This window comes from Monodon monoceros, unplaced genomic scaffold (assembly GCF_005190385.1).
Source record: "Monodon monoceros isolate NGI ecotype Baffin Bay Population unplaced genomic scaffold, NGI_Narwhal_1 Super_Scaffold_21, whole genome shotgun sequence".
NCBI classification, from domain to species: Eukaryota; Metazoa; Chordata; class Mammalia; order Artiodactyla; family Monodontidae; genus Monodon; species Monodon monoceros.
The window spans coordinates 48,899,079-48,922,809 of record NW_021703778.1 but is presented as its reverse complement, the minus strand read 5'-3'; the positions used below and the strand labels follow the sequence as shown (position 1 = coordinate 48,922,809).

At 45.9% G+C, this 23,731-nt stretch overlaps 1 protein-coding gene across 13 annotated transcripts in view; it reads left to right on the top strand.

Moving 5' to 3' along the window:
* FAM169B (family with sequence similarity 169 member B) overlaps positions 1–23,731 on the top strand; it is a 98,010-nt gene that overhangs the window by 19,722 nt on the left and 54,557 nt on the right. For 3 of the 13 annotated variants that reach the window (XM_029236663.1, XM_029236664.1, XM_029236670.1), the window contains exons 1-3: positions 56–196; positions 1,105–1,235; positions 4,506–4,605. In XM_029236663.1, the coding sequence (XP_029092496.1) occupies positions 73–196; positions 1,105–1,235; positions 4,506–4,605 (355 nt within the window). In that variant the 5' untranslated portion in view covers positions 56–72. Of the gene's footprint in view, positions 1–55; positions 197–1,101; positions 1,236–4,505; positions 4,606–5,891; positions 5,912–7,673; positions 7,828–23,731 lie in introns of those variants that run through there. The other 10 variants (XM_029236672.1, XM_029236673.1, XM_029236671.1 and 7 more) reach the window with 8 other exon arrangements.

The window sequence follows — 23,731 nt, the reverse complement described above, 5'->3', positions numbered from 1 at the left end:
GGGGGAGGAGGAGGAGAGGAAGAAGAAGAAGACGGCTGCTTTGGCACCCTTCCCACCATAGGAGGCCCAGAAATGCATCAGAGGAGGGGACCACGGAAGGGCAGAAGCTACAGAGCCCCCTCCCACTCAGGGATGTGCCAGCCAGAGATGAGCCAGCATCTCAAGGGAAAACCAACTGCCATTTCCAAGCTGAATTGTATGCTCTCAATTTGTATGATTATTCGAGGATATAATTTTCCTCTAAAAGTACGGTGATAAGAAAGAGATGCTGAGTAGAGCTGGGAGATAACTTGCAAATTAATCTGTGCAATAGTCTATCTGTGAATGGCCATTTCGGTTTACACATGTAGTTTTATAGTTCATACTAACTAGTACGTTTAAACTCTCTTACAATAAAGCAGTCCAATTAAAGGAGAAGAATTGACAAATCTTAACTTCGTGGCAAATGTAAGCTGGCAAACTAAAAACTCAGGCTGGATTTTGTCAAAGTTAGCAAGGTTCTAAGCAGCTGGGGTCAGCTCTCAGGGTACCTGTTTGTACATGTGGCTGTAGTGGAGGACACTACTAGAAAATACTTGGGAAACCATCTGATAGTTAGGGGGTATGAAAGGAAGTTTCTGCAGTGGTCTAAGAGGGTTCGTATTGAACCTCATGTCTCCTTGGGGTTGGTGCCAACCCCACCATCAGGAATGTCTTCTATTTTCTTTTGGTTCCTGCTGCTACACTGCTCTTTTCTTTTTCACTTAAAAAAAAATAGGCGAACAGAATATTTTTTTTTTTGGGCGGTACGCGGGCCTCTCACTGCTGTGGCCTCTCCCATTGCGGAGCACAGGCTCCGGACGCGCAGGCTCAGCGGCCATGGCTCACGGGCCCAGCCGCTCCGCGGCATGTGGGATCTTCCCAGACCGAGGCACAAACCCGTGTCCCCTGCATCGCCAGGCGGACTCTCAACCACTGCGCCACCAGGGAAGCCCGGTGAACAGGATTTTTAAAGCAAGTTTCAATTGGCTGCTTTTTTCTTTTCATATTCAAGAAATAAGTGACTTTTATTTCAATGAGAGAGGAAAGCTCACGTCATTTCTTGCCTTCTTTTTCCCCTAGCAGGCATTTACCCAGTGGATATTTTGGAAGATGACCCTGCTGGGCATCGGGAAGCGGCTCTGGCTTACTGTGCCACTCTTGGGGAAGGAGCATGGCCCTCACCAGAGGTTTTCTCTCTTCCCACTGGGGAGCAGGTATGTGTGATCTTCCTCATTGGTGGAGAGTTCTGTAAAATCTAAATTATTAAAAAGGAGAATGTTAGTGAAAGAGCATTACAGATTAAAAAAAATCCTTCTGGGGTGAATACTAGAATAATTCCACTTTGAGAAGCAAAAGGAATCCTGGATTGGGATTCTGAGGTCTTGAGGATAAGTCCAGTTCTATAAAGCAGTCAGCCAAGTAGCCTGCTGTGAATCCCATGCCTACCACTTAATAGCTGTGTGACCTTGAGCAAGTGTCTTTACCTCTCTGCTCTTGCTATTCTCATCTCAGAAGTTGGGACAATAACAGTGCTTACTTCATACTGTTGTTATGAGGATTAATTGAGATGCTGTGTGTATTGCCTGACTGGCCTCAGTTTTCCCATTTGTAAATGAGGGGATTGACTGACCTTTAGTTTCTAAGGTTTGACTTAGTCCTAAAAGTTTCTGACTTGGAATGAAGTTATATCAATTACGATTTTTAGCAATGATAAGATTGAATTTTGAATATGGGCTGGAAGAAGACAGAAATGAAAACTATTTGTTAGGACAGTGGGATTGTGGGTGAAATTTAATAATTGTGTTATTTTTAAGGCCTTCCCCCCTCCCCTGAAGTAAATAAAAATAATATGTGAATCTTGGGCTGTACCTAAATTGGTTACCTTTTTTTCAGATTTGAGGCTGATCTGTTGAAAGAGGCAAGATTTTCTTGTTTTATACGAATAAGATTTCACTCATAACAGAAATCATTGCTCTCTGGCAGGCAAAGTTGGTTGAGGAAGACAGGGTTTTATTTTGCTGTATTGAAGTTGTTCCAGAGTTAATTAAAACAATGGCTTGTACAGTTTATATAGTGTGGCTTCCTTGAGATTTTGGAGATGGTAGTTTGTAATTAACTCCTGGAAGAATCCAGCTCCCATGGGTGATTCCTTATTGTTGATCTGCCGAGGGAGGTGGCTGTACTCACACGCTTTCAGCGCCCCCTAGTGACAGTTAAACCAGAAAGCAAGCAAACTCTCAGTCAAGACTAGGGGCTTACTCTTGGGGAACTGCGGGGCTGGTGGGCTGCAGGGTTGTTGGATGGAGTCGGGGAGGGGGGGAATGCTAGGTAATCTGAGAAGTGTGGCGAAATACAAGAGTTAGCGCTGAAGTACTTTAGGGTGCAGTTTCAGTCATCTATCCGATTTTATTTCACATTTATTTATGGATTACGTCGCTTAACAACAACAAACCCCCCCAATATGTAGTATGCTCACAGAGTGAATAATTTTAGTGTTATTAGCAAAAACGTAATAAAATAAGACAGTTACTAAAATTAAGTTGTTTTAATGTGTTAGAAATGCTGAAATGTCTTTCTACCTATTTGCTTCTCCCCCTTCTAAAAAGAGTCCTGAAAATAATCATTTGGTTTCCTACCATTTTAGCAATTAATTAAGAAATGGTAGCAGTTTCCTACCATTTAGCAGGTTTTGAAATAGTCTGATTTGCGATGATGATAGACCTCCTCATTGCTTTTAGCAAATTTAACTTTTCTTTTTGAAACCAGAGACTTTTTTTTAAACAAACAAACAAAAAAGACAAGGATGTACCACACCACATCACTCTGGTCCTCCTCAAAGTCTTTTCTTTTCATAATTAACTCTGTTTTCAGTCTTGAAATTGTCTTATCATATTTAAAATATAATAATACTTACTGATTTTTCTTGGTTATAGAACAGTATATGCTCAGTGTATATACTATTTGGGAACTATAGCCAAGGACAGAGAAAATAAAATCACCCATGTTCATTGCTGTGAACATTTTGATGTGTTTCCATTGGATTTTATTTCTGGGCATGCTTTTTTAACATTCAGATCACACTCAGAGTACAATATTGTCTATAATAAGCATCTTTCTATGTTAATCCAATGCTTTGTACATATTGTTTTTAATGGCCTTGTAAGGGCCATCTGATGGGTGAATTGTGCTTCATATAGCCACCACAGGGAGCCAGCTGGGGGGCTCTTCGTTAAGGTGACTTGAAGACTGGGAGCCACCAAGATGTTTATGGGTCTCAGGATTTGTTAAGAAACAATTCTCTGAAACCAAGGAGGCCTGCTGTAAACTTTTACAAGCAGCCTGCCTGCCTCACTCAGCCGACACGTCCTTTTCTCATTTTCTTACACTCTCCTTGGTTTTCAAAACAGACTTTGGAGTGGAGCGTGTTGTCCTTTTGCTTTGGGAGCTGAGGCCAGTGGGTTCGATGGCCGGGAACAGAACTTGGCAAGTGGGTGCTTGAGAGAAGGCTCTGGGGCAGCCCAGCATCAGAGAGCCTGCATGTGCTGCTTGGTATTCCTTGTGGTCATGAGCAAACAGGTGCTGGGCACTGAGGATCTTCCCCCCCGGGGCTGCCTCAGAGCCAGAGCTGAGACTGCAGGGCCCAGAGAGGGTGTGGGTTTCTTGAGGCTGCTTGCAGGGATCCGAGCCAGGGCAGCAGGCAGCCTGAGTGGCAATGCGGGTGGACGCAGGCTTGTCTAGGCTGTTTGCGTAGAGTGGCTGCAGGGGGGCAGTTGAGGTCGGCTTGGCAGGTGCAGCCTGAGGTTGGGATGTGGCCTTCTGCTTTGGCAGGTGGAGGCCCGACGGGGATTCGGGTGGGGAAGGCTGCTGGGGCAGGAAGTGAATGGAAGGAGAGACCGCAAGGGGGTCAGCTGAGGAAATGTTCAGTCATTACTTGGATAGACAGGTGAGCAAGGGGAAGAGCAGGTTTGCTGGGTGGGAGATAGAGGAAGGGCCGTAGTCAGATTGCCCTCGTGTTTAGCTCAGAGTGGGTAAGGTTTCCATTTTCATGTTGCCTCCATCCTGTCAATTTTTTAAAAAAATTATTTATTTTTATTTACTTTATTTTTGGCTGTGTTGGGTCTCCATTGTGGTGCTCGGGCTTCTCATCATGGTGGGTTCTCTTGTTGCGGAGCACGGGCTCTAGGCACGTGGGCTTTAGTAGTTGTGGCTCGTGGGCTCTAGAGCGCAGGCTCAGTAGTTGTGGCGCACGGGCTTAGTTGCTCTGCGGCACGTGAGATCTTCCTGAACCAGGGCTTGAACCCGTGTTCCCTGCATTGGCAGGCAGATTCTTAACCACTGTGCCACCAGGGAAGCCCCGTCTTGTCAAATTAACTTCTGTGCAACAGTGTTCTTTCAGTGAATATTGTGCTAATTTAATTGTTAAGCAATTTCTTGTGCCCTTACTGTGGTGACAGAACAAAATGGTGATTTTACTATTTTTTCAGGTTAAACTTGAAGCTTCGTCTGTTTGCTTTTGCACTGTGCACTGTGATGAACCTCAACATAAAATCTTGGTCTTGGTTAATCCCCAGGACACAAAGACAGGTTGGTAGTTATTAATTAATTTAATAAACAAGGATTCTGATTTGTTTACAACAAATGGAATCAAACACCTCAGAAATGATGGTTGTACTCTTCGGCTGGACTTAGAAGGACATCAAGGCAGAACTGGTTTATTTTCAGCTTTTAGAGATCTGGTAAGGCATTACGATTTCTGTTTATTGACACACATTGATTTTTGTATTGAAGACACCAGACACCTTCTTGCCCATAGTGGCAGTATTCAAAGCTGCTTTTAAGGGTAGCACTTACTGTTCTTATTAATAACATTGTGTGCACCGGGTGGAGCCCTTTTGTTGGAGTGTCACCGCAGCCCTGCAAAGCACAGGGACCATTCTTATCCCTGCCAGACAGATGAGGAAATGAGGCTTCTGATGGTCAGCTGGTGTAGGGTAGGGGATTTTTGCAAGGGGTTTTGTTTCTGGTGGTGAAATTTATGTAATCTGTAACTCATTTATTCTCCCTCTGCATTATCAAGAGCCCGTTTTTGACCAATTTCAGCTTCTTGGAGTGAGTGCTCTGAGCACACGTGGATGGCTGTGCTCAGTTGCATATAGGGCAGGGGTCTGGGGCTGTTGGCAGTGAGCAGTGTGAGGTTGGAGAGGGTTCCAGGCTATCAGTCCACCTGGAGCCCAGGCCAGCAGTGAGCTGGAAGCAAACTCCTCGTCTCTGACTTCAAGGGAGTCCCAATTCAATCCTATTTAGAAATTTACTCCTTTATTATACTTTAATGTGTTTTAAAGATTTCCTACAATTCCCATATATTGCTTTCCGAATAAGAAATTAAAAAAACAAACCCTTAGTGAGTTAGCCCTCTTTCAGTGTTGTGGTGTCCGGTAAAAGTTTGGGGTTATGGGTCTTTAACTACAATTTGCAAAGGGGCCTCTTTCAGCTCTCCAGCTCCCCTGGAGATGGACTTTTGCCTTAAACACCGCATGTCCATCTGGGGTTTGTAGTCAGAGGATGCCCTGTTCGATGGGTGTCACAAAGCCCAAGGTGACCTCCTTGACTGGGGAACGTTATTCACCATGTAGACTGTTGTTAACGCTTCTCTTGTTACTAATCCTGAGACACGAGTGTGCTTAGCTAGCTGTCTGGGAGTTTTGGGCATGTTGGCGAAGCCTCCTCCTTGCTCCAGGGCTGGGGGTGGCTGAGCTGTGTGTGAGAGCTTTCTGGTCAAGGTTCAGGACATCTCCTATTCCTGTCAGGTCAAGCCCTGGTTGAACAAAGGGATTATGATAACCCCAGGCCTTTGACATTGCCTTGAATTTGTGACTCCAGCTGGCACCAGGTTAGTGAAAGTAACAGGATATGCACTCCTTGGGAAACAGATTGTCAAAAAACTCTGAAAATATCATTTGCCAGTTGTAAGAAAATGTCCAAATATCAGCAGCCCTCTCCTCTGCCTTTTTTTGGCATTTAACAACATTCTGGTTATAGGTCTTTAACTGCAATTTGCAAAATGCAAATATATGACTGACTCATAAAAATCTGTTTCCTATTTCTATTATACTTAATTTTTTGATCGTTTTCAAGAATGTATTATAATAAATATTCATAAGCTCCAAGAAATCTCACTCTGGACCTTTCTTTATATTTCATAGAACTTTAAATGAAGTTTCCAAATGTTTTCCTGCTGCTGGGGCTCTATGATGGTTGCTGCAATTTTGCGTGATTTCCAAAAAGCACTCAGGTGTTATCCACACCTCATGCTCTTTAGTCTGGTATTTTGAAGCAGGCACGATATGTAAATGCACCTCTTGTGGCTTGAAACATGTGGACTCCGAAGCAGCCGATGGTACCATAGAGCCTCTTCACAGCTTTGACACATGTGCCACTTCAGTTATGTGCTTAGCTGTGACCATTGAGAAGGCTGTCCCTGGTTACTTTATAATTTTCCAATTATATTTGTGAAGACCTTGTGTTTGTGTGGTTAGATGGAAGCTAAAGGGATCAGAGCTGTTTGATAAGCCCGTGTATGAGTTAATTATTGGTAAGCTGATTGAATCCATCATAGTGACTTCCAATAACCCTGCGAGCAAATGAAAAACATCCTGGAGTTGTGAATTCCCTGGTGGCAAGTAGTTAATATTCCTGGCGGGCTACCCTGAGGATGTGAGTTAAGGCAGACCTCAGAGATGTTGCGCAGGTTCCGGACCACTGCAGTAAAACGAATATGGCAGTAAAGAGAGTCACACGAATTCTTTGGTTTCTCAAATATAGAAAAGTTACATTTACCCTGTACTGTAGTCTGTTAAGTGTGCAGTAGCATTATGTCTAAGAAAACAATGTACACACCTTAATTGAAAACACTTTACTGCTAAAAAAGCTGACCACCATCTGAGCCTTCAGCAAGTCATAGTAATCTTTTTGTAATAGTAACATCAAAAATCACTGATCACAGATCATCATAACAAATGTAATAATAACGAAAGAGTTTGAAATATTGCGAGAATGACCAAAATGTGACACAAAGATGTAAAGTGAGCAATTGCTGTTGGGAAAATGACGCCGACATAGGGTTGACACAAACCTTCGATTTGTAAAAAAATGCAATAAAGTGAAGCAGAGTAAAGTGAAGCACAGTAAAATGAGGTCTGCCTGCAATGCAGCTGTCCAGCTTTCCCCTGTAAGAAACTGGGGATGTGCCTTCCGTGAAGGTGGTTTGTGAAGTACGTGCCCTCGTTCTGTCTGGCTGTTCCCCGCGGGGCTCATGCTTGACTGTTTCTCTAATCAGCGGCTGGTTTCTGTCACCGAGGGGACACAGCCAAAGGCACACAGCCGAAGGCTGCCAAGAACCCTCCCTTCCTTAGTTGTTTTGTACCTCCCCACGGCCCTATCTTTCATTTATTTCCCCTTGTTTTACTATTCCTCTCATTTTAAAATTATTAACTGAACTCAAGTGTTTACAAAGATTAAAAATATAACTCCCCTCATCAAAAAAGTAGTCTTTTCTTACCTCCTATATTAAATCAAAACTGCTTATCCTGGCATTCCAGATTCCCATCAACTGATGGCCTTTTGCTTCTCTCATTTCTTCCTGGGACCTGCAGAATAGAATTGATGAACCCGGACTTCGGCATCAGATTCAACAGACTTGGCATCCTGGCTCTGACAACTGACTGAGTGACCCGGATAAGTGATTTGGCCTCTCCAAGTCTCAGTTTGGTCATTTGCAAAATGGGGGCATCTTAGCTACTTCGCAAGGTAGTTGTGAGGATGAAATGATTTGTGGCAGAAAATCTGATGCTTTGGACCATCTAGGGCAGAGAGTAGGCATGAAATTAGAAGTGTTCTTCCATCATGGTGCACTTTTGCATGTTCTTCTCTGTCTGAGTGCTGTGTTATAGAAGCACAGGGTTTTAGAATGGGAGGCCTTCTTGTCAACTGCTGGCCAAACTTTGGCAATTGAATTACCTCCCTGATGGATTCTGCTTGCAAACATCATGGAGAAGAAGGTAACACCACACTAGGGCAATCTAATCTGTGTTTGAACTCTCTAATGGTAAGACCATTGTTCTTTCTACTAATCCAAAACTGCCTCGTTGGATAATGTCATGCAGTCCATCCAAAAGCAGCCAGAGATCAAGGATGGGCTGGGGAGGATGTACCTCTACACCACCTGGATAAAAAGAAACAGGTGGCGGTTGTCATCCTTGGAAGCGCAGTGAGCCTGGACATTGCAGTGGGCTGCTGGAAAGCAGATGGAACCTGGGGCTGCCTTAATGGAAGCACAATGTTCCAGCTCAATTACAGCCCCGTTCTCTTTGGTTGCCGCTCAGGATGCAGCTGAAACAAACTGGTGCTTATCCGTGGAGAGCAACCGGGGCGGGGGTGTTGAGAGGGCTTGAAACCGTTTGAACAAGGCTCGAGGAAACTAGAGCTATTTAGCTTTAGAGAAGGGAGACAAGGTTCCAGAAGCTCACAGTTGAAAGGGTGTTTAGATCATTAGGTCCAGTGCTTTCCAAGATGATTTTAGGTGGTACAGCTGAATTTCAGAAGGAGAAAAAGGATGATCTTTTGAATTTTATTTCAATTTTAAATATATCAAGGAAAGAGATTCTGTTTCCTACTAATATGGCTTTAACGCTTAGCTAACACTTGTTAATCTCCTTTTAAAAAAAAAAGAAAATAGGTCTCCCAGCTGAGCACCCTTAGCTAGACTTTAAAGATTTATCATAGTAAGATTTATTTTTATAATCATAGCAAATGATGCCTCTTTTATGGTAGGGCTAAGAAGGTAGTATAGAGATATATCAGAATCATGAAGGTGTTGTCTGGGGCACCGGCTTGTAGTCTGGGAGAGCCTGGCCTGTTCCGGGACAGCTCTATTAGAACGTTCTTCTTAAGGAGCCCAAACTGATATGCTCGTGTGTCTCCTCATTGGCCTAGTGCCCCTACAGGGGCCATCCAGGTAGGTGGGCATGGCTGCTCCACAGGGCAGATCTTCCTAGGCTTGAGGCCAGCTGCCATGTTTCCTGAGTCTTCTTTTAAGATCACTCACACGTTTCTCATTCTTTAGCTGTTCCTCCTTTGTTGCGGGCTCCAGAGCCCATCACATCCTGGATCCTTCTTTCAGATCTGGCTTCTCTTGGAACATGGCATGCAGATACCACGTCATGGATGGTCTGGTGGAAAGAAGCTGGGTTTTGGAGTCAAGTAGACCTGAGTTCAAATCTTCTGCCCTTTATGAGTGGGTGGCCTGGGTTAAGTTATTTAGCCCCTCTGAGCTTCAGTTTCCTGTCTTCCTACTCGGGTGTGGCCCGTGGCCTAGCAGCGAGATGGCACCGCACAGGGAAGCTTGTTAGAAATGCAGGCACTTGTGCCCCACCCAGACCCGCTGAGTCAGAATCTGTCCTTTAACAAGATCTCCAGAAGCCATCTGAGAAATGCGCTCTAGAGAACCGTGAGAGGAGAGTGGTGGCTGGTGAGAGCATTCCTCACTTTTCTTGGACATTCAGTTTCCACAAAGTTAGCCTCAGTTTACCTTGGCATTTCCTTAGAACCAGCCCAAGGCTGACTCACCTCTAGCTGACAGCTCATTACCATGCATGCCCGGCCCCTGGGCTTTTATCACAAACTTGTTATCAAGACATTGCTCTGTCCTCCAATGTTTTGAACCCACAGGAAGGACTACTATTATTCCCATTATATATATATAAACAAACAGTTTTATGGAGCCGTAATTCACATATCATACAATTACCCATTTAAAGCATACAATTCAGTGATTTTTAGTATATTCAGAGTTGTGCGTCTGTCACCACACTTAATTTTCATTACCCCTAAAAGAAACCAACCCCACTTCCCTATCCTCCTTAGCCTTAGGCAATCTCTTCCATTTCTATAGATTTGCCTGTTCTGGACATTTCCTATGAATGGAATCATGGAGTATGTGGACTTGTGTGTCTGGCTTCCTTCATTGCATAATGCCTTCAGGAATCATCCATTCTGAAGCATGTTTCAGTACTTCATTTATTTTTATGGCTGAATACTATTCCATTGTATGGATTTGCCACATTTTGTTTATCGATTTACCAATTGATGGACGTTTGGGTTGTTTCCACCTTTTGGCTATTATGAGTAATGCTGCTGTGAAAATTCTTGTACAGGTTTTTGTGTAGATATATAATGCATGTATCTTTTTAAGTCAGTGTTTTTGTTTTCTTCAGATAAATACCCAGAAGTGGGATTGCTGAATCATGGGGTAGTTCTATTTAAAAAAATTTAAGGGACTTCCATACTGTTTTTCATAATGGTTGCACCAACTTACATTTCCACCAATAGTGCATAAAGGTTCCCTTTTCTCTACATCCTCACCAACACTTGCTATCTCTTGTCTTTTTGATAATAACCATTCTAACAGATGTGAAGTGATATTTCTTTGTGGTTTTGGTTTCCATTTCCCTGATGATTAGTGATGTTGAACACTTTTTTATGTAGCTGTTGGCCATCCGTATGTCTTTGGAAAATATCTATTCAGATTAAATGTATTCTGAGATTCAATTTCCAATGTGTGGAAGTGGGTGGTTTCCCATAGCACCAAGTAGTTCTCTAGACACCAGCTGGTTGTCCTTCCATTTACCTCAATTCTGACACTACCTGGAGATACCATCAGATTCTACAGGTTAGGGGTTTAGTCCTACCAGACTCCCTTGCCCCCCACTTCAGACGCCAGTCTCAAGCCCATGTTTTACCTGTACTTCTGACCAACTGGCTATCAATCAGAGGTTCCCATGACTCTGTGCCCCCTTCAGGCTCACCACTCTCTCAGTACCTCCACATGTTCACTAGCCCAGAAGTTCTCTGAACCCAGTCCTTTTGGATTTTTATGGAGGCTTCATTACAAAGGCATGATTGATTAAATCACTGACCATTGGCAGCTGATGCAACCTCCAGGCTCTCGCCCCTCCCCAGAGGCCAGGCAGATGGGACTGAAAATTCCAACCCTCTAATCACGTGGTTGGTTCTTCTGGCAACCAGCCCCCATCCTTAGGTGGGTCCAAAAATCACCTCAGTAACATAACAAGAGACACCTTCCCTGCTCTCATGACTTAAGAAATTCCAAGGGTTTTAGGAGTACTATGCCAGAAATGGGAAGAAGACCAAATATATATATTTCTTAATGTAAATCACAGTATCACACAGATCCTCTGCCCATTTTTTAACCACATTGTTTATTTTGCTGTTGAGTTGTATGAGTTTTTATATGTTTTGGACCTTTTATCAAATATATGATTTGCAAACATTTTCTCCTATTCAGTAGGTTACCTTTTCATTTTGTTGACAGTTTCCTTTGCTGTATAGAAGTTTTTTAGTTTGATGTAGTCCCACTTGTTTATTTTTGCTTTTGTTGCCTTTGCTTTTGGTGTCAAGTCCAAAAAATCATCGCCAAGACCAATGTCAAGGGGTCCTTGTGGTTTTGATTTGTATATCCCTGGTGACTAATGATGTTGAACATCCTTTCAAGTGTCTGTTGGTCATTTTAATATCTTCTTTGGAGAACTATCTATTGAGATCCTTTACCCATTTTTGCATTGGGTTATTTATCTTCTTGAGTTGTAAGAATTCTTTATATATTCTAGATACTATCCCTTATCAGATTTATAAAATTTTTCTCCTATTCTGTGGGTTATCTTTTTACTTTCTTGATGGTGTCCTTAGAAACACAAAAGTTTAAAATTTTTATCATGTCCTGTTTATCTGTTTTTTGTTGTTGTTTTGTTGCTTGTGCTTTTGTTGTTAAATCTAAGAAAACTTTGCCTGTTTTGAAGAGTAAGTCCTTTCATCCAGTTATATTAACTCTTCCTACTGGCTGTGTAGTTAATATCATTTGAAGTTCTGAAGGTGTGCATTCTTTATTTTTAATACAGGTATTTAAAAATGCTTATTAAAAAATTCATGCAATTATTATACCACAGAACACACACCTAACCCATTATTTAGCATACATTTCTGGAGATTTCAAGAGACTTTCATAAAATGCAAGTCAAGAGACTTTATGAAATACATGCCTGCAGTTAAGAATGGAGGGAGGGCTTCCCTGGTGGCGCAGTGGTTGAGAGTCCGCCTGCCGATGCAGGGGACACAGGTTCGTGCCCCGGTCGGGGAAGATCCCACATGCCACGGAGCGGCTGGGCCCGTGAGCCATGGCCGCTGAGCCTGCACATCCGGAGCCTGTGCTCCGCAACGGGAGAGGCCAAAACAGTGAGAGGCCCGCGTATCACAAAAAAAAAAAAAAAAAAAAAAAGAATGGAGGGAAATCTGGCTGCTGAAATTAAGATGACTTATGTTTAATTATTCTCCTAACACTTGCCTAGAACACTCGTCAGAAAAGGGAGTGAGACCAATTTGTCTCTTCTGGTCTTGGTGAATTCATGCTGATTTTAAGTCCAGTCTTTCTTTTCTAGGGTACTTACAGATCATCTTTCGTAATTCACTCTAGAACACCATTAGGAAGGGATGTTCAGGGAACCAGGCATTAGTTCCAAGACCTGCACCTTCCCCACACACACCAGGATGGCACTGGCTCATGTGTCTTTCTGGCCCCTTCCGGCATCTCATGCTCTCAGCGACTAAAGGTTACAACTTCAGGATCACATTTGCAGGACTTCTGGCCCCTGGGATGTACATTCACTGAGGCTTATGCCTCTCTAAAAGGAGCTAATGCACTCCTTTGCTTTTCCACTGTTTCCAGCTGCTTGCTCCTAATTTGGAGGCCCTTTGCCTTCTCTGTGGCCAGTAGAGCCTCTGGCTAAGTTGTATTTCTTCCTCGGGCTCTCCCCTCCGAGTCCCACCATCCTACCCAGGCAGCTGTCCTGTTTCCTTGAACGTCTTCCCAGCCTGCCTGAACTTCCTCAGTGCCCAGCTTTTCCTCCTTTGGTCTTACAGGATGGTGCGGGGCCTGGGGACCTTGGCTGTGGGGAGGCCTTTTCCACCCTTTGCACTCGTCCTTTTAACATCTGACCCTTTCTGATGGAAGCCCTCTTGGCAAGCTCCTAGGCCACGTGGATACTTTTCCTAGATGATCTCTTCCTGCTTTCCTTGTCAGGAAACTTGTCAGGTTTTTTTCAGCTCTCCTTATGACAATATCTGTTTGATTTTTTTTTTTTCTTCCATAAAACCTAGTGGTTGATGATCAGAGGACAGAGCAACGAGTGTCCAGAGGCTGATTAAAAAATGTCTATTTAGGGCTTCCCTGGTGGCGCAGTGGTTGAGAGTCCACCTGCCGATGCAGGGGACGCGGGTTCGTGCCCCTGTCGGGGAAGATCCCACATGCCGCGGAGTGGCTGGGCCCGTGAGCCATGGCCGCTGAGCCTGCGCGTCCGGAGGCTGTGCTCCGCAACGGGAGAGGCCACAACAGTGAGAGGCCCGCGTACCGCAAAAAAAAAAAAAAAGTCTATTTATAATTGAGTCAAATGAAAGAGACCTAATGCCACAGTGCTATGGAAGTTTCCAGAATAAGGGGACTCTTGGGTATTGCTGGGTGTAGGAGGAGCACGAGTTCTTGGCAGGGAAGTGCCCGTCTGGCTAGCATGTGGGGTAGGAGGCCTGAGAAGTTCTCCACTGCTTGCTCACTGGGACCTCTGGTCTCCTCTCCCACTGTCCAGGCCGACTGGTGGCTACACAGTGGTCACACAGCTGCTCCTCTGCCCTGCAGGGCTGGGTGCTCTGGACGTGAAGCAGTACCCATGGAGGCACATGGAACCTGGAAAGTAGGCCCCCTCCTCCCAGGCAGCGCCCCACCTTACAGACTCTGGCCCTGAGTCTTACTGACCCCTTCTCTGAACGTTTTGCAGCTTCCTTTCGTAAAGCCTTCTCTACACTCCTGGCCCCTGCCTGGTGGGGAGGCCATGCTGAGGGGAGCTGGCCAGATGCCTGGTGACGTTATGGAGGATGGGTGGGGACTGGGGCTGGAGAGGGGTCCGCCTTTGGATCTCAGCCCTTCGAAGAATGCCTTAGTCATGATCGGAAGGAAGGATGGAGAGAAGGGAGGACAAGTGTTGAGTGTCCAGGAGTCTGGGAGCGCCCACAGGAGAGATGCTGAGGCCTCGCCTGGTGGGGAGAACTCGGGTTGGTGAAATAGCGGAAACGACAGGATTTGGGATGAATTGGAGGGGCCAAGGAGGGAGGCCTGGGAATGACTGGGGTTCCGGCTGGGGCAACAGTGCTGGGTGATCTGGAAGGAAACGCTTGGGGTGAGGGCAACCTGAGCTCCTCTGCAGGGTCTGTGGGCTGTCAAATTGAAGGAGGGGTCCGGGCAGGGACCTGGATCCCAGGTGTACATCACTTTGCAGCTGTTCTTGGCTCTTTCTTCCTGGAGGGTGTGTTGTGAATTCCCTGTGCAGGGGAAGTGTCGAGGCTGAGAAACAGAAAGCGGGGTCCTTGCGGAGAGAGAGGACAGAGGGACGGCTGTTTGTGTTTGTTACCACACGCTGGCTTCCCTGATTGGAACATCTATCCCCCCAGCTTGCTTCCAGGACGTTTTGTGACCAAGCATAACACTCATCCTTCAAATTGCTGCTAATTTATTTATGGCTTTTGGTGATTGCGTGTCATGTGCACCCTGAGAAAAACAAGCAGGGAATCAAAAAATGATGATTTTTTCCTGGAAAAGCATGCCCATTCTAGGCCTGCAGTGACAGCGAGAGCCAAGGCAAACATTCAGTTGAAACCAGAGCCGCTGTGTAGCCGCCTTCCTGGTGGCTGTCGTGGGCTGAGAGGTGATTGTGACACAGCGGGCCCGGGGCCAGGCCTTCTCTGGGCTGCGTTTGGGGCAGGTGGGTGGTGGTTCAGGAGGGGTGGGTGGGTGGAAACGGAGATGCCCTGAGATGCCCAGAGAACTTCTGCAGAGCTGGAAGGCCCTTTCTGGGACGTTCCTCACCCCTGAGAAGGCTGCCCAGATTTGGGGGAGGGGTTGGGGGAAAGGCCAGAAGATGGGGTAGGGGGAGGCGCTGTGAATTTCTGACCTTCAGGAAGGGGGCACCCAGCTAGAGCAGCTCCTGGTCCCCTGTTTGCCTTGAAGGGAGAGGTCAGGCCTCCCGGTGTGTGGGATGGATGGGGCTAAACCCAGCTCTGTTAGCAGGATGAACCTGTGGACCTGAGTCAGTGAAGTGGTTTTTATATCTCTGGTAAAAACCAAGCTAATATGGCAGGAGTGGAGGAGAGGCTTGTTGCCCTGGTGAAGTCTGAGTTTCAGCATGTGGAGAACTAATTACAGTTTTCCTGGCTTTGAAGTGTGATGACCCCCGCGGACTCACGAACCCCAAGGGTTCAGGGACCGCCTGATTAGCAGCCTCGTTGGTGCAGCCTCCCGTGATCCCATGGACGTTGAATCTTTATGTTTAAGTCTGTGCTTGCATTTTGAATAAAGGAGAGGTAGACATTAGCCTGAAATGGATCCCATCCTCCCAACCTTCTACATGGGGGAGTCCCGCTTAAGTGGGTTTGACAGTTTGGGGGAAAAGAGTTCTGGCCAGAAATTCAGGCTCGATTTAAATACCTGCTTCTCGTGGTGGCTAAGGCGCCCGTGTGGCTGTGCAAGCTCAGCCGGTGTCAGGTGGCCCCCAGGTTGAGTGGGACCTGACTTCACATAAGCCAAGAGAGCTCCATGCTAGAAACCAAGAGAGTTCTGTTTTCCGTGGGCCATGACGGATGCAGATTGAAGAGCTATTTGCAGTGACAGCACTGTGTGTTTGGGAGCACATGTTGGCTATTGTTTGGGATTTCCTTCTTTATTCCCTATTAATTTATGACACTGTGAGTTGGATGTCAATGTAGGGGAAAACAGCATCCCACAAACAAAAAACATGTCATTCTTACCAAGGGACTAATGGTATTTGGAAAACAGAGAAGCTCCAAGGAAAATATTCCGAGAGTCATGGATGTGCGGGGTTGGGGGTGCTTCTTTGAGGCATCCTAGGATTTTACCGCTGCAGCTTGGGCTGTCTGCACCTCTCTGTGCTTCCCCCAACCCTGAGAAACTTGCTGTACTTGCCTTGGTACGGCCTGTGATTTTAAGATGCCTTTCCTAGATAGACTAGCTCTGGTGTGGGCTTCTTTCGGCCTCCAACACCTTGCCGTCCAGCTGTGCCTCAGGATCCAGGCACCTCATCTTACCTGGTCTTCCTGGAGTTAAAATCTCCACTCACGGAAACAAAGTCGCCGAAGGCAAGAAGGGCCTAAGAACCACAGGGAAGTTGATGCAGATATACTACAAACCAGATGTTTCCTTCTCCCTGGCAAAGAGGTGCCCAAGTTCACAGGGCATCTGGGGAAGCGTTTTCCTCTAAGGAAGACATCTGTATGGAAATGGTAGCCCGAGTAATGCGATATGACAGTTGCTATGTCAACTTGCGTATTTTTCCCCTCCCCTTAAATTATTGACCGGCTCAGTCAATGTTGCATAAAAGTCATGCAATGCCTTGGAATGTGTTTATGTGCTGTCCTCTGCCAGAACTTTTCAGCATTTTTTTCCTACGTGTATTTTGCTTTTGGGAAGATGGCCTGTCACTTTGGTTTAACTGTGCTCTTTCTTGGGGGAAGTACATATTTCTTAGATTTGTAACAGGGCAGTGGCAGCTTAGACTCCAGGGGAGCAATTGGGGGAGGCTGGTGGGGGGTAACAGGCAGACCTGAAGCTCCTTCGGTTGTGACTGAAGAAGTGTAAACCATGGGCCAGTATGTAAACAGCTTGCAGTTATTGTGGGGAGGTAGGGTGTGTGTGTGTGGGGTGTGTGTGTGTGCGTGTGCAAGCGTGCGCATGAGAGCTCCTCCCTCCTTGGTTGCTATGATGGTGTGGGGAATGGGCCTTCTCTGTCTCTGCTTACCTCTGGCTGTGTATCCAGCCATCTGCTGGCCACCCTGACCTTGCTATCTCTAACAGGCATTTCAAAACTGAAACCCTCACACCTCTTCCTCGTCCTCACTTCCTCCTGGTGAAGACACCTGCGTGCTTCTTCTCAAGCTTGGGAGCTGGCTGCTGTCCTGCCTTCCCTCTCTCTTATGCCTTAGGACCAGTTTGATTCCCAGGTGGTCTTTTCTGCCACCCGAGCATCTCCCTCCCTGCCAGCATGACTGCTGCACTCAGCCCCTCCTTACTTCTTGGCTGGATGACCACAGGCTCTCATTGCCCTCCTTGTCTCCAGCCTTACCTACACCCGAATCCAGTGTGATCCTTCTCAAATAACCTTTTTCTTTTTTTCTTCTTAATTTCTAAAGGACTAATTCTTCCCACCTGGGCATAACCCAACTGTTCTCTCTCTAAACCACCACTCTGATCATGTCTCACATTGATTGGACTCCTCCAGAGACTGACAAAGCCAGTACCTCAACCTGGTCCCCAGAGACCCCAGCACTGGAGCCCCGTCTGGCTCAGGCCTATTCTTGGAACTCTGCCTAGCCCTTCCAGACAGCTTGCTATGGTCTGAATATTTGTGTCACCCAGCAAATTTATATGTTGAAGTCCTAAGCCCATGTAATGGGGTTGGGATGTGGGGCCTTTGGGAGGTGCTTAGGTCATGAGGGTGGAGTCCCCTCGAATAAGGACACCATGGGAAGTCAGCTGTCTGCAACCCAGAAGGGCTCTCAACAGAATCTGACCATGCTGGCACCCTGATCTCAGACTTCCAGTGTCCAGAAATGTGAGAAGTAAATTTGTGTTGTTATAAGCCACCCAGACTGTGGTATTTTGTCACAGCAGCCTGAATGGATGAAGACATAGCCCTTGAGTAGGTGCCTGATGCTCCTTCCGTCTTGGGCGCTGGCCATGGTCTGTGTGGTCCTGGCCTGGTGGCCTGTCTCACTCCTGCTGGGCAGTGTCTTCTGCCCTAGATCCCTGGTGCCAAGTACAGTGCCTGAACTTGTCAGTGTTTGCTGAATAAATGGCAGCCCTCCTCCCCGTCTTGATGTGCAAAACGAGGTCCACTCTGTTCAGGTCTTTCTGTGCCGTCCTCTCCTTTCTCATCGCTGTCTTGGCTTGTCACCTCCTTGTCTCTCCTCTCATCTTTGTCTTCCCTACTCTGTCGGCCTTCATGGAGTCTGGACTCAGCTCTGTCTTGTCTCTTTGTCCATTCTTCACCTGGAGTATAGAGGTTAGAGCAGGGGCTCTGGGGTCAGTGAGAGCCAGTTCTCATCCAGTCCCAACACTGCTGTTTACAGGCACTTGATCTTGAGTTCTTAACCCTTCTGAGCCTCACCTGAAAAAAAGTCAGCCAGACGCTTGGTGGATGCTTGGACATGTGGTTCTGGTGAATATTATTACTTTAAAACAGTAATCAGGTCATGTCGCTCTCCTCTGAAGCATGGCGGCCACTGGTGGTCTGCAGGGTACGGCCCCCAACCCCTCCCTGGCCAGAGGTGCTTTGCGTCCCAGGCACTGTCTCCTCCTCCAAGCTGTAAGTGTCTTAAGCCAGAGTCTAAATTTAATTCCTCCAGTGGATTTATTATGTGCTCTGTACATAATAGCTGCTCAACATGTGGGTTGGATGAGCACCATGTGCTTCAGAATTGTGACCTCTGCAGGGTCCTGAGCCACTTTGCTGCCTCCCGCATCCTTCGTGCTGGGCAGATGAGGAGAGACAGCAAGCACGGCCACATGAGCCACTGTCCCCCGCTGGGTGTTGATCTCTACAGTGCTCCTCCTTGCTGAGCTGGACGGTGGCCTCAAAGTCCTTGTCAGGACAGCTCCCCACTGCCACAGCCCACCCATCCAAGGTGATGGGTGACAATCAGCTCTCCCTGACCTGTACTGTGGAAAAATCACACTAACTTTTAAAAAATGTTTGTTGTATTGATTGATTGAAAAATATTTAAATAAAAAAGGAATTAGCTCCATTAAGAAATCTTAGGCGAGATGAAAGGTTTAAAAATCTTGTTGGGGGCTTCCCTGGTGGCGCAGTCGTTGAGAATCTGCCTGCTAATGCAGGGGACTCGGATTCAAGCCCTGGTCTGGGAAGATCCCACGTGCCGCGGAGCAACTGGGCCCGTGAGCCACAACTACTGAGTCTGCGCGTCTGGAGCCTGTGCTCTGCAACGAGAGGCCGCGATAGTGAGAGGCCCGCGCACCACGATGAAGAGTGGCCCCCGCTTGCCGCAACTAGAGAAAGCCCTCGCACAGAAACGAGACCCAACACAGCCAAAAATAAATAAATAAATAAATAAATAAATAAATAAATAAATAAATAAATAAATAAATAAATAAAAAGCCAAGCATTTGAAGCCCTTTAAAAAAAAAAAAATCTTGTTGGGAGGTTCTGGGCAGGTGAAAGTGTGTGCCTTGATCAGGCATGATGTGTCCCCACAGCCCTGGAAGGAGGAAGTGAGGGACATGATGGTTGGCTTAATGCACCCTGATGGAAAAGGACCAGTCGTGAGCAAACGTGGTGAGTAGGAATGTGTCCCCACTCACGTTGGGAGGCAGCGGATAGGATGGCAGCAATCAAGCTGGGGAAGAAAGACAGACATTTCCCTGCAAACCAGAGCAGAAAGTTTGGAGAGGGAGCTCCCAGGAAGAAACCCAGTGTTAGCAAGCAGCTTCCATTGTGTCACTGACAAAAGCCAGCAAATAACAAAGGGCTTTTCATACTTCTTTGGGATCCCAGAGCAACACTTGAAGCAGGTGGAGGAAGCTTTTGGACACCACTGAAAAGCTTCCCTTTGGGCAAAGCAGTTTGGTGAAGTGAGCTCTTTCACCAAATCTGCATAACGGCCAGGTGAGAGGATGTCGTGGGCTCCACGTGTGACAGGTGGGGGACTCGAGGTGGGGGAAGGGTGAAGGTCACACCTTGAAGAAGCTGGAATCTGAACCCCACCTGGCTCTGGAGTCTGTGTTCTCCCTACACCAGGTCCATAGAGATGTATCCAAAATGTCTTATGTTGTCTTGCTTTCCGTCAGCACTGGTTTATGTTTGTTGAGATGGCTGTGAAGAGTAGAGTGAAAGGTCTGTGTTGAGATTTATTTTTATGTGTGTGGATGTCCGGTTGTTCCAGCACCATTTGTTGGAAGGACTATCTTTGTTCCATTGTGTTGCCTTTGCTTCTCTGTCAAAGTTGACCAAATAGAAGTTGACTACATTTACGTGGGTCTATTTCTGGGCTCTACATTCTGTTCCATTGATCTGTCTTCCACTGATACCACACTGTCTGGGTTACTGTAGCTTTATAGTAAGTCTTGAAGTTGAGTAGTGTCAGTCCTCCAAGTTTGTTCTCCTTCAGTGTTGTCTTTGGCCTCTCTATGTAAACTTTAGAATCATTTTGGTGAAATCCACAAAATAACTTCTTGGGATTTTGATTGGAATTGCATTGAACCTATAGGTCAAGTTGGGAAGAACTGACATCTTGATAATATCCAGGTTTCCTATTCGAGAACATAGAATATCTCTTTAGTTTTTATTTGATTTTGTTAATCAGAGTTTTGTAATTTTCCTTGTATAGCTCTTACACATATTTTTGTTAGATTGCATAAATCTAAGTATTTCATTTTGTATAAGCCTAAGTATCTCATTTTTGAGGGGTGCTAATGTAAATGGTATTGTTTTTAATTTCAAATTCTACCTGTTCATTGCTGGCATACAGGGAAGTGGTGGGCTTTTGCATATTAGCTGTGTATCCTGCAACCTTGCTATAATCGATGTTTGCAGCTCTGCCTCTCCCTTGTTTAAGCCTTGCCCAGCTACCCCCAATGCTTGGGGTGCCCTCAGTGTGGCCTTGGACTTGTAGGGCTCTGTGCCTCTGCTCATGGGTTACTCTGCCCTCGCATGTCATCTCTGCCTGTTTTGAAGCCTTACACAGTGATCCAGAGCCCGAGCTGGCAGATTCCCCAGGGATGCTTTCCCAAACCCCTCAGCAGAACTGACCCCCTCCTCTGGGTCCTCTGGACTCTGTGGCTCCCAGCTCGATTCTAGCACCTATCATGTCCTGCCCTATATCACATCAGCTTGTCTAGCTCTCTCTTCTCTGCAGGCTACCAACTCCCAGGGGCAAGGATGGAGACTTACTCATCAGCCTCTGGAGACCTGGGACAGGGCCATTTGCGCATTCGGGAACTCAGCCCCAGGTAGTTGAATTCAGTTCATCCTGCTGAGCCTTGATGAAACCAGGCCACTGGGAGTCAGCCTTAGGGACCTCACTGTCTTAACATGTTTGGAAGACCTTGGGGTGTTATGGAATAAAATCCATTACTGGCATCTTCTTTGTGGTTACATGTCACTCAAGGGGAGAGGGGAATTAAATCAGTGAAGCAAGGCTGGCCTGTGACCCACAATGCCCCATCGACTGCTGTCACCACTGCTCAGCCTTTTGCAGGGGTCCAGTCTCCCAGGTCCTAGATGGTAGAGAGCCAGAGGGTACTGATCAGGATTGTATTTTTCTTTTAAAAGTATGGATGTGTGGTTTCCAGTTTCATTTCATTTCATTTTATTTTTTTATTTATTTAGGCTGTCTTAGTTGCAGCACATGGGATCTTCATTGCGGCACGTGGGATCTTTCGTTGTGGACCACGCGCTTCTCTCTAGTTGTGGTGTGTGGGATTTTCTTTCTCTTGTTGTGGCACGCGGGCTCCAAGGTGCATGGGCTCTGTAGTTTGCGGCACGCAGGCTCTCTAGTTGAGGCATGCGAGCACCGTAGTTGTGGTGCGTGGGCTTAGTTGCCCTGCTGCATGTGGGAATCTTAGTTCCCCGACCATGGATCGAACCTGCGTCCCCTGCATTGGAAGGCGGATTCTTTACCACTGGACCACCAGGGAAGGCCCCAGTTTCCACTTTCTAACTCTTGGAACCTGCTGGCTCCAGGGTCTCAAAAGCGGTGCCCCAAGGCTGGCTCTGCAATGCCTGCCAGTCCCCCAGGTCCATCTTTTGTCCTTGCTGAGCTGGAAACAGCCTCTCTCCGAGGACTCTGGCCCCCATTCCTCTTGACTAGGTAGCAGGCTTTTCTGATCAAAAGCTGCTATTCTTTGGAAGGCTGACTCTTTTTCAAGAGTTGTGTTTGAGGACAATTCATTTTAAGCCTATTACATTTGATCAGACTTCACCTTCATTGTTATGTACACTTAACAGCTTAATATTAGTTTTGAAAAAAATTCAGTCTATTTTGTGACAACTTGTGTGGCTAATTAATGCTCTGCAGTGCACCGTGTAACTTGCAAGGCACCACACAAACACCAAATCATAACACATTTCCTGTTTGAAACTGTCTTAGTAAATTGAACATCTGTATTACAGTAATACAGTGTATTAGTAAATTGAACATCTTTTATTGATTCACCTTGTTAAGCAGGGAAGTAATCCTTATGGTTTTATAAGCCTCTTGCAAGTTCTAGTAGATGCCATTTGGAACATGAATTTAGTTGAATAAGTGAAGGCAGATGTCAGGCATTTAATTGGCACTTCTCTCTCAGTCGGCTGTATCAATTTTGGAACTATTGTTGGAGAAGATAAAATTCACCAATGGTATGAAACTGACAGTGGATTAGATGCTATTGGTCTTTGGAGAGGAGGGAGGGACTGTGCAGAGTTAGTGCTTGACAATAGCTAATGTCATCACCTGGTCTTCACAGGGTTTTCTACGAAAGTTCCTCAAAGAGCAGAGAGGAATAGGGAAGAAGGTGGTGGCAGCTTAACTTGATTGCCCCACAAAATTTGTTTTAAAGTCTTGAGCCTTATATTAAATGTTCAAGGGACTTTTGTTTTCTACTCTGTGTTATTTTCCTTCAACTCTTCAGCCAAAAAGATTTGACTGGGAAGATGTATCTTTTTATCTGTGGCTTTTGGACCCCTTGGGCTCAGATACCTGGCTTGAGAAACAGGTATAAAAATGGCAATTAAAGGGGTATAAAAAGATAGTGGAGGAGAACTAAACTATGGTACCTTCAGACAATGGAATATTTTAGCACCAAATACGGTGCTGAGAAGAATTTTGAGCTATCAAGCCATGAAAAGACATAGAGTAACCTTCAATGCATTTCACTAGGGGAAAGAAGCTAATCTGATGACTCCAATTATATGACATTCTGGAAAAGGCAAAACTGTGGAGACAGAAAAAAGATCAGTGGTTGCCAGGGGTAAGGGGTGGTGAGGAGGGATGAACAGGCAGAGCACAGAGAGTTTTTAGGGCAATGAAAATACTCTGTATGATATCATAGTGATGGATACATGTGATGATACATTTGTTCAAACCCATAGAGTGAACCTTAATGTAATGTAGAACTTTGGGTGATATGATGTATCAGTGTAGGTCCATCAGTTGTAACAAATGTACCACTCTGATGGGGGATGATGATAGGGGGGGATGTGTGTGTGGGGGAGGGGGAATATGGGAAATCTCTGTACCTTCCTCTCAGTTTTGCCATGAACCTAAAACTTCTCTTGAAAACAATCTTAAAAAAAAAAAAAAAGATACCAGAAAATAACCAAAGTGACTTTAGTGTTTTAAAATGTAATTTTTAAGCAAGGAAAGGAGAGACAAGAGGCAGAGGCCATGATTGCATTTGCATTTGGAGTGGCCCCTCAGGAGGGATAGATTGGCAGGGGAGACTGGGGGGACAGGGGACCAGGTGGAGTGTTCTCAGTTACCTGGAGAGATGGACCAGTAGCATTCAGGGTTGGGGAGGGAGTGG